The 13,854-nt window shown below is 38.0% G+C and overlaps 1 protein-coding gene across 1 annotated transcript in view; it reads left to right on the top strand.

Annotated features, from left to right (window-relative positions):
• The window catches only part of LOC113096379 (protein patched homolog 1-like), a 54,643-nt gene extending 43,219 nt beyond the window's left edge, over nt 1–11,424 (top strand). The window contains exons 18-24 of the mRNA XM_026261759.1: nt 1,915–2,195; nt 3,506–3,643; nt 3,803–3,945; nt 7,722–7,821; nt 8,487–8,777; nt 8,853–9,399; nt 10,255–11,424. Of these exons, the coding sequence (XP_026117544.1) occupies nt 1,915–2,195; nt 3,506–3,643; nt 3,803–3,945; nt 7,722–7,821; nt 8,487–8,777; nt 8,853–9,398 (1,499 nt within the window). The 3' untranslated portion in view covers nt 9,399; nt 10,255–11,424. The remainder of the gene's footprint in view (nt 1–1,914; nt 2,196–3,505; nt 3,644–3,802; nt 3,946–7,721; nt 7,822–8,486; nt 8,778–8,852; nt 9,400–10,254) is intronic.
• Nucleotides 11,425–13,854: the final 2,430 nt, after the last annotated feature.

Below are 13,854 nucleotides of genomic sequence, written 5' to 3'. Positions count from 1 at the left end.
AAAATATATGACAGATTTATCAAGACATCAAGGTGGCATCAGCCATTTTTTTATTTATTTTTTTTATTTGAATGCATTAACTTGTTTGTTTTTATGATGTTTTTGATTATAATTGTATGTTATAAATATAAAATAATTCATCAGAAACAATTCATCAGTCCATGTTTAAAATAAATAAATACATTTTAAACACTGGGAGTGTATGACTGAATGTGAAAGACTATTCTGTTAACTTTCTTAATATGAAGTTTGACATTCGGTTGATGCTAGCCAACTGAGATTTTCCAAAACTGAATGACTTGTGTGTCATTTACGAAGTTCAGACAGCGAAACTGGGTTTATTCAATTTGTAGTCGTATTTTTAAAGCTAACAGCGACAGTGGGCTTGTGTATATTGTGCGTGTGCAGTACACAGTGGGCGCTCGGGGGGGAAATGTGACTGGATAACAAGCTGAAACGGCCTCTCCGGCTCACAGCAGCAGGCTGGCAGACATCCAACTCCCGTCCTGATGGAAATTTATAGTGGAGATTATAACGGGGCAAAAGCATGTTTAGCAAGTGGTCCTGCCTGACCCCTTCAGGCGCTGGAACACACACTCAGATATTCTCTCCCTTCCAGCCACACGCCCTTCACAGACGCTCTCACACACACCTCCGGAGCGCTAGTCATTCTGGGTCACATTCTTGTGATTTTATTTGTGGTTTTAAGACTGCCGCTTATCCCAAGTCCAGTAGTCGGAGTGATGAGTTATTCCAGGCCTGCTGCTGAAAGCCCTGCAGTGCACCCAAGCTTTGATGACAGGTGATAATAACTGTCAGCATGAATTTGGCATTGCTCAAGCGCTTGATAGTCGTCCGTCTGTGCGTGTGTGTTCGTTCCGGAGAGGAGCAGGGAGATATTTCAGCACAGATTTTTGACAGCATAATTACAGCCGATCACAGTCAGGATTGACACTCGGCTGCATGTTGAGATTTGATAGCTGGTAATTTAGCCTCCTTTTCTTCCTGGGGCAGAAAAGAAATTGACATGTTTAATAAGTGCAGTCTAGGGGTGGGCGGTATGACCAAAATTCAGTTTCAAGGTACGACTCATTTTATTTCACGGTAACAATATATTTCACTATATTGTTATTTATATATGTAGTTATTCTGAAAATTGACAATAGGGCTTTGTATAATAAACTCAAATTCTTTAGAAATGAAAAGTACTTCAGCTTGTTCGATTTTTCTTTTCATTTGGTAAAATATCAGCTGACTGATATTAAGGTGCATTTAAACTAGGGTGTTTCTGAATAATTTGTAAAGTTTAATTTGAATGTTTTACTTCAACCCCTTTATAATATCTAAATATTTTATAATAAATTACATTTACTTGCTTTTCATTTTGTAGGATATTGTAAACAGGGGCAACCCGCCAAAATAAAAGCTTACTGATTTTCAGTTTGAAAATGATGAAAGTTAAAATAAAATAATAATAATAATAGCATTTTATTTTTAGGTTTACTCAAAAAAAAAATTGTATTTTATTTTAAAAATTTTAGTAATTTTTTATTCCTTGAAAACCCCAAAAGTAGTGCTTGAAAAGTCCTGGAATCTTATTTTGCAGTTTCTGTACGAACCCTGGATGATGATTACTTGTGATTTAAACTTTGATTCGTTGTGGATTTCTCATTACAGTTTGTGTTATTGGGTGGTTGTCAGTGTGTTATAAAAGTACAAACTGGATTGTAGTAATTTAGTGGATTAATATATTAACATTAAATCAGTTAATGAAGATAATGTTTTTACGGTAAAGTTTCAGCTACCTCCAGAATTTTCATGGATTGTTGTTTACATTATATGACTTGTTGAAAAAGTGAAATTTACTAATGATTATCTCATTTCTATGGCCACCTTTGCATTAATCTTCTGCAGTTCCTGCCGCTGAGCCAATCGAATATGCACAGTTTCCCTTCTACCTCAACGGGCTTCGCGAGACGCCACAGTTCGTGGAGGCCATCAAGAGTGTCCGCTCCATCTGCAGCAACTACAGCCGCCAGGGCCTGCCCAGCTACCCCAACGGCTACCCCTTCCTCTTCTGGGAGCAGTATGTAGGCCTGCGCCACTGGCTCCTGCTGTCCATCAGCGTCGTGCTGGCCTGCACCTTCCTGGTGTGCGCCGTCTTCCTGCTCAACCCCTGGACTGCGGGAATCATTGTGAGTTTCTCCTTGAGATGTGTCTTGGCTTTGTGTGCACGCACATCCATCACAAACTTTGCTGTTTCCGTATATGCACATTCAAGGCCTGTACAAACCAAGTCTGAATTTTTGCATGAAACAGAACATTTCTATGAAGTCTTTTATGCTCTTAAATATCCAGTGCAATTATTTGTTATTTTTTTAGTTGGAGGCTAAATGGGTTATTGTTATTTTGGGGGTTTTGAGAATTTTATAATCAGACGCCGTGTAAGTAAATTTGGCATAAAAGTAATGAAAATAGTGTGCCATGTATTTTATTTTGGTGTATTTTACAGGACTTGGTTAATTGCACCTTTACAACTCAGTATTGCACACATTGCTCTCTATATTCTCACTTTCTCTTTATCTTTATCACAGACTTTCTCTCTATAAGATTTTGGTTTACACTAAGGTGGAAACAAGCTTAATGATTAAGAAATAATTGAGAGTGCAGAATTTGGAGCAAGACGGGAGGGCAGGCAGCAATAGCTGAAGAGAAGCTGTGTTTTTACAGCCCTGCGCTTTGGGTTTATTTTATTCTGTCAGAGCCAGTTTGTTTAGTCTACATGAGGCATTTTGAGACATTTCTCTAAAATAAATGGGGAAACGAGGGGTTACCATACCAACTATATCACTCCACATATAAAACAGACCTGCTTAAATGAGTGTGTATGTATCATTTATATCATTCGTGAGGCCTAACTTCCTTTCCCACACTCTGTCTCTGCTTTCTAGTGGTTGCTGTTTTATTAGGGGCAGTGTTTAAGCCATCTGACTGATCTAACTCTGTCTGACAGGATTGTGGTTTCATCCTTTTGCTTTACTGGACACTTGAAAGGGAAAGTTATAGCCCTGCTTCAGCTTTTACATTTGTGCTTTTGTCCCAGACCACCAATGGCCCCTTTAAGCTCCATACGTCCACACTTCCGCCTTGCTCAACCCCCCTTTCATTTGCCAGCCCTTCCAGCCCCCAAACTCCCCTCCGTTGGCCCTCTTTCTGTCCTCTTCATCCCTCTTCAAAGGCAGATAGGTCCCCCAGTAACCCAAGAATCATCAGCTGATTATGGCATTTACTTCACCAGTTCATAGCTCGAGTTCAGCTCCATATGAAAGCGTCGCAAACGGGCCCTTCTGAGGAGCAGATATTTTCCCACATTCCTCAGCGCTTTATCTTGGCTAACCCATCTAACCCCAGCTGTACTTTACTTTAATCTATGTAAAGTACAGCTCCTCGTGTTTAAGGAATGAACCAAGATGATGGATTTATGTTAGCCGGTCTTCTCTCTCAGGTCTTGGTGCTGTCTTTGATGACGGTGGAGCTGTTTGGCATGATGGGATTGATCGGCATCAAGCTCAGCGCTGTCCCTGTCGTCATCCTCATCGCTTCTGTTGGCATCGGTGTGGAGTTCACCGTCCATGTGGCACTGGTGAGTTCATGTGCTAGTAAAAAATTTTTTTTGACTTTTTCTAGTAATTGCACCCTTTTAATCTTTTCAATTGTGAATATATGTAGCTAGTTCACTCATTGTGATGATTACTCGTCTGAGTGATTTATATTAATCATATTTGCTGTTTTTTCCTCACAGGCGTTCCTCACAGCCATCGGGGACAGGAACAAGCGAGCCGTTCTAGCACTTGAGTACATGTTTGCCCCAGTGCTGGATGGAGCGTTTTCCACCCTGCTAGGAGTCTTGATGCTGGCGGGGTCAGAGTTTGACTTCATAGTCAGGTAAAGATAGCAGACTTGTATTTTGTACCACTTTCTGTCTCATAGATTGTAGGAAATTGTACTTTAAGACGGTGATAGCTGTGTTAATCAGGTTCATGGTCTGTCCTTTGATAGTAGTTTTTTTTATCTCTTTTGAGGTAACGCTTCTCAGATATACTGTCATTTTTATTTTCTAACAATGTTAATACACAATAACTGATCTTACAGAATATTTTTCCTCAATATTGTATCCTAACCATGCATGATGTGACAATTCCAGTGACAAGCTAATTTTCTGTCCACTCTGAAAACAATGGTAAAATTTTGGTTAATCCAAAAATATTTAGAAGGTATAGTTTACCCAAAAATGTAAATTCTGACATCATTTACTTATCCTTGTGTTATTCCAAAATATAAGACTTCTAAACACAAATGAAGATATATTTTAAACGCAACCTGAGCTATTTCTGCCCCTCACTTGAAAGTATTTGTAACCAAAACGTTGATGCTTCAAAAAGTTCATAAAGAGATCATAACAGTGCATAAATAGAGCACATCAAATATGCTAAAACAAAAGTTCAGTTGTGCTTGCTTGACATACAAAAACCACTAAGATTTGTTGTGGTGCATCACGCAAGCACAGCTAAACTTTCATTTACCAAATATGAAAGGCTGTATTAATGTTTTTTGATCAGTATTTTCCATTTTAGAAGACTTGAATTAAACCAATCGATTCATATGAATTTCTTTTATGATGTCTTTATGAACTTTTTGTTCATAAATGGGATGCCCAATGCTCCGGGTGTGTGTTCACAGTGTGTGTGTGTGTGTGTGTGTTCACTGCTGTGCGTGTGCACTTTGGATGGGTTAAATGAAGACACGAATTCTGAGTATGGGTTACCATACTTGGCTGTATGTCTGTCACGTCACTTTTATTAATATAAATGTGTGCTAAGTCTACTAATTGATGAGTGAATGACTTACTAGTCAACTAGAAAAATCTTTAGTCAAGGGCAGCCCTTCTTTTAACATGTGTTGCTTTTGTCACATCACACCTGGTTAGGACGCAGTGTCAATGTTTTCCTAACTCACTTTTCAGTCCTAACTAACCTCTCTTCAAGTTTAAGAAGCGCATATCTTTCCTGTCTGTCAGACAGCAGCTTTAGGCTCTCCCGTTTTTCTGTAATCTTTTTATTTTCAACAGCCCTGCAAAGACATTTACAAGTTGAGTGCAGAGAGGGTCTGGGGGTTATTGAAATGAGGAGTGACACACACTGCTACTTAGAGAATAACTTTGGAATGGCTTTGTTTTATGTCCTTCCTGTGCACAAATGAGTCAAATTACACATGGTAATTTATCGAGACTATCGTTGTGCTAAATTTCTAATTAAACGCATCAAACTGAGTCATGGGTGTTTGAGTTGTAAGTATCTCATCTGTTTCTACAGGAGGGAAAGAACAAATGTCTGCAGTAGTTCATTCTTATTAGAGGACTGGAAAACAACCATGGCCCTCCACCCTCAAATCACTCTGAATCTAAAGCAGCATGCCAGAAAAATAATGCACACACAAGTTTAGAGTGATCACACACACTCTCGCCGCAGACCACACTGGGCCCCAGTCCCTCTCACGGGCTTCCATTGAAACACAACTACTGTTTTTTCATCAAATAAAACCCCCTGGCCTCCGAAGATATGGAAAAAAACTAAAATGCTGGCTGTATTTTTATAGCCTTGCAGGAATAATGTTTCCCTGACTTTGCTCTGTCAGGTCTGCTAATGTTTTGAGTCCAAACAGATCGGACGGGTTGCTCGTGAGGTTTCTTTAGAGAGAAGTGGCTTTCGTGAACGGCTCTTGGTTCAAGGATGCTTCATGCGACGCTGTAGATGTTAAAGCTGACGAACAATAAAACTCTTTCGTTGCTTCAGCCAGTCTGAAGGAATCGCTCTTATCCTTGGAAAAGCACACCAGTGTAAATCACTCATCAATACGAACATTTAGTTTGGATCCGGTGACTCTCAGAACAGTTCAACCAAGACAATGTTCATTTTTCATAAGTCTGTTGATTTGTAGCTATTGATCTATTTGATTTGAGTTCTGCCTTCCGTGTGGTAGAGCAAGAACCAAAGGCAAACCAAAAAGTGCGTTTCAAGGAGACTTGCTTGATGAAATACAGACAAGACTAAAGATTCAAACTTTTTTTCTAACGTAAGTCTAAGTAATACCAGGCTGGCTTCTCTCTCCACTCTCATCCTAAACAAGTGGTGTCTGCTTGGTTAAACACTGTGGTAGCTCTTCCTTTGAACCAGACCTACAAAACCTCCCGAAGGGCATAAATAAAGTAAGCATTCCTAGAAAGACACCCAGGTCTGTGTTTCTCAGAGAGAAGCCCACCTTGTGCGGCCATTACAGGACATTGTTTGAGTCTAAAGAGCTGCTTGCAAACCCAGGGAGGGCTAAAAAGAGCAGCATCAGTTATAAATGTTTCTGTGAGTTTAGTCTGAGCCACAGCTGTGCTGCATACCAGCTGGTGGGTGTTTCCTAATATACCCATATAATATACTTTCTCTCCCACACATGCATTCAGATTTTCATCCCAGTTTAAGTAAAGAATTAAGTTAAGAAGATAAATTTACTTGATAAGCAAAATATATAAGAAAGTAAGAGTTGTTTTCATAAAATACATGAGAAATTGTATATTTGTATATGTTATTTTTAATATTTATTTAATTTTTAGATCAAGTATATTATTAAACTGTTTATATATATATATACAATATAATTCAATGTTTTATGAAGAATAGGCCCAGTTGAGCTCAAGTAAATTTGGATATTTGACTGGAAAATAAGGAAACAAATTAATTCAATAATTGTTTGCATTGCATAAAATCTCTAGTGTTTTCCCCATTAATTAATATTAAATAATAGGTATTGTCTTTTATGTAATATTAAAAAAATGGCATTATCTTTGTGCATAAAGTAGTAAATATAAAGTGTAAAAAAATAAAATAGTCCTCTTGTTCCTGCATTTCTTTGAGGTACAGGATGGCACACAGATGCATTGCTGGAGAAGGGAAGGATGGAAAGCTGGCCATAATGAAGAAGAGCGAGGGAGTGAAGGAGGACAGAAGGGAGGGATTTGTCGAGGAGATTGGGGGGTCTTACCTGATACTCTAGAGATTTAATTAGAGTAGGGGATTGTGAAAGGCAGGGAAATTTCACAGGGGCTTAGTATAGAAAGAGTGATAGAGGGAGAAAGAGAGGGAAAAGTGAATGTGCTTGAGGCCAGGCAAGAGGGGCCTGTAGTCTTTCCTCTTCTCTTTTGCTTCTAGACTAAATTGTTTAAATTCTATACTATTCACTTCATTTGTTTGCTTCTGCGTTCTTTTTTTAAAGAGTGAGAGAGGCCCCTGTGTCTTTGAGCTCTGCCTCTCTTCTCTCGCAAGCCTGTACTCCACATTCCTTCCCGTTTTGCTTTTCCCTGTGTTTCCTTGTACTCCACTCAACCCTAGAAAAAGAAAAAAAAAAAACACTCTTTTTTTCTTCCCTATTTTCCATGCCTTTGAATTAACCAACTAATTATGTCCTCTGCTTCTCTGTGCTGCTTTCTAAAAGACTTCTTTGGAGACTTTCTCTGGCACAAGGTAAATTTAGTTTCAAACCAAACCCGACGAAAGTCTTTTTGTGTGCGAAAGTTTGTTAAAATTTGGCTGAGTGACTTTTTCCCTGTGCTTGATTCAGAGCACTAAAGTTCTTTTTTAATTCTAATGACTGTGTTTTTTGCTGTGTATTTGCAGGTATTTCTTCGCTGTTTTGGCCATCCTGACAGTGTTAGGGGTCCTGAATGGACTGGTGCTGCTCCCAGTCTTATTGTCCTACTTTGGTCCTTATCCTGAGGTAAGAGGATTGCTCCCATAAAGTTATCCTGCATAACACTTTCACATACCATACATAGAGCTGAAAGAGTGACATTTAGGGATGCCAATATTGCTAATTCAAATTTTACCTTTGCTGTCATCATTTGACTTATTTGCTGCAAATATTTCTAAGACCTCTAAATTATCAGCATGATTCAAACTATGCTAAAAAAAAAACTGTTGTACACAAACCTGCCTTTTGTCATCTGATTGACAAATTTAGGTTTACTTGATAATCCATACATTAGTTTTTAGAAAAATCATGTTAAAATGTAAGTATCAAACATGATACAGAAGGCTTCTGATAAATGATTACATTTAAATATCATCTTCCTAAGACATATTGGTTTACATCGAATAATTATATGCATTTTAGCAAGTAGTTTGCTATACTGTTATTATGATCATTGATTTAAATGAAAGGCTATGAGTATTTCATCCAACTGTTTGGGCATATAAATATCGGCAACTGCAAGAAACTGGAAATTTTACTTCTGAATATTTTTTTTTTATTATTATTATTATACTTCATGGGCTGTAAAAGCATTTTTAAAACACAACTGTTTTAATAACACCGTTTAATGTAATCTGTAGCAAATCTGCATCTTCTCAGATTTAGATTTTCATGTCCATTACATTATTCAGGTATCTCCAGCAGACGGACGAAGCCGGCTGCCCACCCCTTCTCCAGAGCCTCCCCCGCAGGTGGTCCGCTTCACAGTGCGACCCAGCCACACGACCCCTGGAGCAGGATCCGACTCCTCAGACTCAGAATATGGTTCCAACACTACTGTGTCCGGCATTAGCCAGGAACTTCAGCAGTATGACCTCCAGCCCAACAGGGGGCGATCAGCCAGACTGGAAGATGTGCGGATCGCCACAGGGGGACGACAAGGCAGTCGTCAAGTTGAACTGCCAATTTTTCCTCCTTACTCAGTGAGTAAAACATTTATATCAATATAAATTTGACATAAAAACAATAAACTAATATTGTTAAAACGTTTTCTACAGGAGGACTCTAGACAGCAGCAACCACCGCAGCATTACAGATCCACCCATCTGCCCGGGTCTCAGGATGCTGGACCTCAAACATCAAAGCGATACTGTAGCAGGGACCCTAAGGGGGATTTTGGGAGCGGACATCCGCCCCGCCCTCACAGGCCACGCATGGATGCTTTTGAAACCGCTACTGAGCCAGTTGGCTGTTCGGGCCCTAACCACCGGGAACACTCAGGAGCCCATCGCCCCCGTTCCCAGAACCCCTACAATCACCCTTCCCATCCATCCACAGGCCCCGCCTACTGTCAGCCCATCACAACAGTGACAGCCTCGGCCTCGGTGACGGTCGCCGTTCATTCGGGGATGCCCGGCCAGAGCCCCGCCTACCCCTCCAGAGACAGCTATCACACTTCAGAAGATGTCTACACTGACCCTCACTTCTCTGACCCACACGTGCCCTTTGACAAGAGCAACGACAGCTCGAAAACGGAGGGCATGGAACTGCAGGATCTAGAATACGAGCCTCCCAATGTCTGTCACACAAGACCCTCCAGCTGAGGTTAGTAGAGGGGCTTCTTATACGGCTGAATTCAAGTAAAATAGTGCACATCAAATCTGCAGTTTAATGCACTTTATATATAAATAAGGTTGTTAGTTGATTTAGATATTTAATAATAATATTAAACCATATCAGTATTGATAATGTATGAATTAATGTTTAATCAAATTGTGTGTATATATATATATGTATGTATATCAAAAGTTTGGGGATTAATAAGATTTTTGTGTGTAAAAAAGAAAAGCACTATATGGATCAAAAGACATTAAAGACAATAAAGACATTATAATGATAATGTTACAAAATATTAAATTCCAAATAAATGCTACTCTTTTGAAATTACTGTTCTATTTAAGAATCAAACCCCCCCCCCCCAAAAAAAAATAAAGTCAAGTCAGTTTTATTTGTATAGCACTTTTCAAAATGCCCAATATTTTAAAGCATATTAAAATAAAATCATGATGGTAATGCTTATAGTATCTTAATATCTTCATGCATTATAGTCTCATCTCATCAAGAAGCACAGATGTTTTCAACTCAAGATAATGTTTCTTGAGCAGCAAATCAGCATGTAAGACTGATTTCTAGAATCATGTGACACTAAAGACCATTTTAAAATATATTAAAGTAGAAAACCTTTATTTTAAATAACACTGTTTTTCTGTATTTTATGATCAAATATATGCAGCTTTTGTGAGTATAATAGACTTATTTCAAAAACCAATATATAATCAAATAGACAGTCGATTGCTAATTATACATTTCTGTCTGATTCAGTTATGTGGATTTACTTTTGTTATTATTAATTAATATTAATCTATTTTTACCTGTTTCTTCACTTCTTTGTGTTCACAGTAGTTGAATGTTGAAGCTCAAACAGCCAAAGATGGGACATCAGTCTGCCAGCGAGGCAGAAACATGGTGCTGCATGGCAGGGACACTTTGACCAGCAGCACCTTTTCGGTGCTTGACTCTGTTACTGTATAACCCTGGTGTATTTTTGTTAGATATTTCTATAAGTATTTATGTGTACACAAATGTAAATAACGAAAGAGAGTAGCTATAATTTGTGTGTTCCCAGTGCCCACCCATCATTTGTGTATCTGTGCCATAAGGAAACTTCATTCTTGACAAACATTGCAGCACACGGTCGTTGCTGCTTATGATATTGTTGTAATGTTTGTATAATGCTATGCAATTATTTTCTCTAATTTTATAGAACTGTGCATGTGAGAGTTTGAAAATGTGTTGTTGTATGCATGTATGTATGAGTATTTTAGCTTCCCGTCAGACCCCTTAGATGCATATTAACTATCAAGAACAAACTCTAAGTGAGCTAACATAATATGTTCAATGATTTTGTGGCAGTTAAATGGATTTGCATTGCACTTACGGTACACCTCTGTTTAAAACACCAGTACAAAACTGCAGATACATTCACTTTCATAGGACACATTCAGGGAAAAAAGTTTTCAGACATTTGCTAGATGTGTAAAAGTTCACATTAATGTCCAGTTGTTTGTCGACAAGCATCAGATGTTTAAGCGTGTGTGTGGATGTTTGCGTTTTGTGTATATTGAAGCGTAGAGTTTATGCTTTTTATTGTTTATTTGCTTATCACAAACCTGTGGTAGTTGGAAAAACAAATACTGTTTAACAATGAAACACGCTATGCGTGAGAATTTAGCTGCGCAGAAATGAAGAAGGAAACGGAGTGATTGTTGGGTGACTGTGTCTCTGTTCTCCCGTCCTCTGTACTGGAACTCTCTCTGGTCTTTTGTACCTTCATACTCCAGTTATTTACTGTAAATCGGCCATTTGTGGCCACCTTGAATTTGCTCGTGATTTCAACTTTGCATTACTAAAGTAATGCAACGTGACGGTGATTTCGGGTTTCCATTGTAGCTTTTTTACATTATGGCATTATTTCCTGTCATTCAATAGTGGTTTAAGCTAAAACATTACTGTTACAACAGTATTGGCTCTGATTCTGGTGGCGCAACCTTTTTTACTCATTGTCTTTTTTTTTGTTTGTTTTAATAAGCTAAGCTAATGAGCATTCTCAAGGTGTGCATCGCACAATGGCTGGTCACGTCGATGGTTTTTGTCGATTCGTTGACCTCCTCAATGACAAACCGCAACTACTGGCCCTAATTTAGCAAGAGCAGTTCTCTGCACTGACCTCAGCTCATAAAAATCCACAACATAACATCGTGACACTAATTGGAAGTCCCCCTCAACTGCCAAATGGTGCATGCGAGTGCTTTAAGGGTCAAGGGTTGTGGAGCCCCCCCCCCTCGTCTGTGGCTCTGAAGCTGGCGTGTGTGTCTTTAAGAGTGTGTTTGTGTGTTGGCTGTGACCCCCTCGTCCAGACTGACTTCCTGTCAAACAGATGTTTGATTTTGACGAAGACTTTGAGAGTTGTTCTGTGTTGTTTGTTTGTTGTGTTTGTGTTCTCCTTCATGTCACATTGGCAGAAATGGGAGAAAATCATGGCTGGCAACTATTCTAATGTTTATATATATATATATATATATATATATATATATATATATATATATATATATATATATATATATATATATATATTATTTTTTTACATTTGTTTTGCAATATTTATATTTTTGTATAATAAGATGTTGTTTTGTTCAATATTGGTCATAATGCCAGTTGTTAACAATGCAGGGATTTTTACGTCTGTCGGAAAACACTATTATTACAGTTTCTCTGTTACATTAATGGATTTTGATCTGTATAAAGTGCTTACTAATGTTAAATAGGAAAAAAAGAGTATATGACATTTACCTTACAGACTCATCATAGCTCTTAGAGGATTTTAAAAGGAAAATAATCCGTTTTTGTTTTTTTTACAGACTTGTTTTGGTTTGGATGTATGTCGTTTTCAGTTACAAAGATAAATGTATGCCATATAATTTATTTATATGAAAATTTATTTTTGTAGTGTACATAGTAGTTGTCAAGTTATTTGACAGAAGTATATTTTTAAAGAGTTTATATGTAATGCTACCGTTTTTGTGAGGACATAACTGAGAAGACATTAAGATGCACACTTTCATTGCTAACTTGTTCACGGAAAACTAAAGTTCCCCTGTTACAGTGTTATATAGACGCCAGGGAGTCCAATCTGAAGACTGTTCTTGGGTTTTGTGAAAAGCTAGCCATGAAAGTAGAACAAATGTACTAGCTCTCTAAATAATAATGTTCAAACACTGATAGAATTCTAACAAATAAAAAGATTATAACTTATTTGTCTCTGTGCTTTACCTTTTAATAAATGGTTCTTCAAATTGTAGTTACCCATGAATGTTTCTTTAGTGTAACCTTATGACCTGTATGACTCAGTTGTTGCATTGAACATTATTTTCATCACCTATAGCGCCCAGTCATTAGGAATTTCCGCATATATGGGCCTAAAACTAACAAACCTGATTGATTTAACCAAGCTGTCCAATCCACTGTTGGTTATGCTATGTGATTTCCCTGACCTAGCCTGTGTGCATTTCAAACAGCTCCATTTAAAGCCTAATCAATTTGCCTGAACTCTACATTAAAGTCATGAAAGTCCAACAACATTATCTCGCACAGGATTTTGACTTGCTGACATCTGGCTACGAATTCAATCTCCCCCGTTCAGGCAGCCATGCTCTACTCTGCGCTCGGCTCTCTTGTATGATTCTGATTGACAGTTTTATAGACTGTGAGGAAATTGGTTGTAGTTACAATACAGCTGGTGTGCTCTAAGTAATGAAAAGGGGCATATGGCCTTAAAAACAGAGTGATGGAAACTGATTCAGGCTGCCCCCTTCCAACTCTGCTGCATGGGTGGCAGCCATTTATTATTAATACACTGGAGTTGCCAAGCTTGTTTCAATAACCTCAGATACACTGCAGCGATTTGCTCTCTGAATGCGCTGTTGTTGGTGTAAGTGCTTTAAGAGCCAACGAGAACACAACCTACAGTACATGAGCCAATCCGGACTGACATTCTAATCATGTGATGTGATCTAGGATCAGAAATAGTGCTTTGCTGCTGGACTTAGTTGTTCATTAAAATTTATTGCAAAATGAACTTTGTGCTTTTTGGTTCAGATAAATGTAAATGATTCCAAAAAGACCCTTTATTGACACTAATCAGTCAAATTGGCTCATGAAATCAGTGTACTTTTGGCATTATCTGACTTTTGCAAAGAGGTTGTTTATTGAAGGATGGGACATTGCAGACTATATTGAATCTGACAGTAAACCTGCAACCTTTTAGTATCATATTCATTCCACATGCAAAGAGGCATTGACATTGAATCTTGAAAACCAGAGGGAATCATGACTGGACCGTTTTATATATGTATATATATATATATATATATATATATATATATATATATATATATATATATATATATATATATATATATATATATATATATATATAAAACG

Source organism: Carassius auratus, unplaced genomic scaffold (assembly GCF_003368295.1).
Source record: "Carassius auratus strain Wakin unplaced genomic scaffold, ASM336829v1 scaf_tig00215912, whole genome shotgun sequence".
NCBI lineage: Eukaryota > Metazoa > Chordata > Actinopteri > Cypriniformes > Cyprinidae > Carassius > Carassius auratus.
The sequence above is the reverse complement of the archived record's forward strand: the minus strand, read 5'-3'. Positions and strand labels throughout refer to the sequence as shown.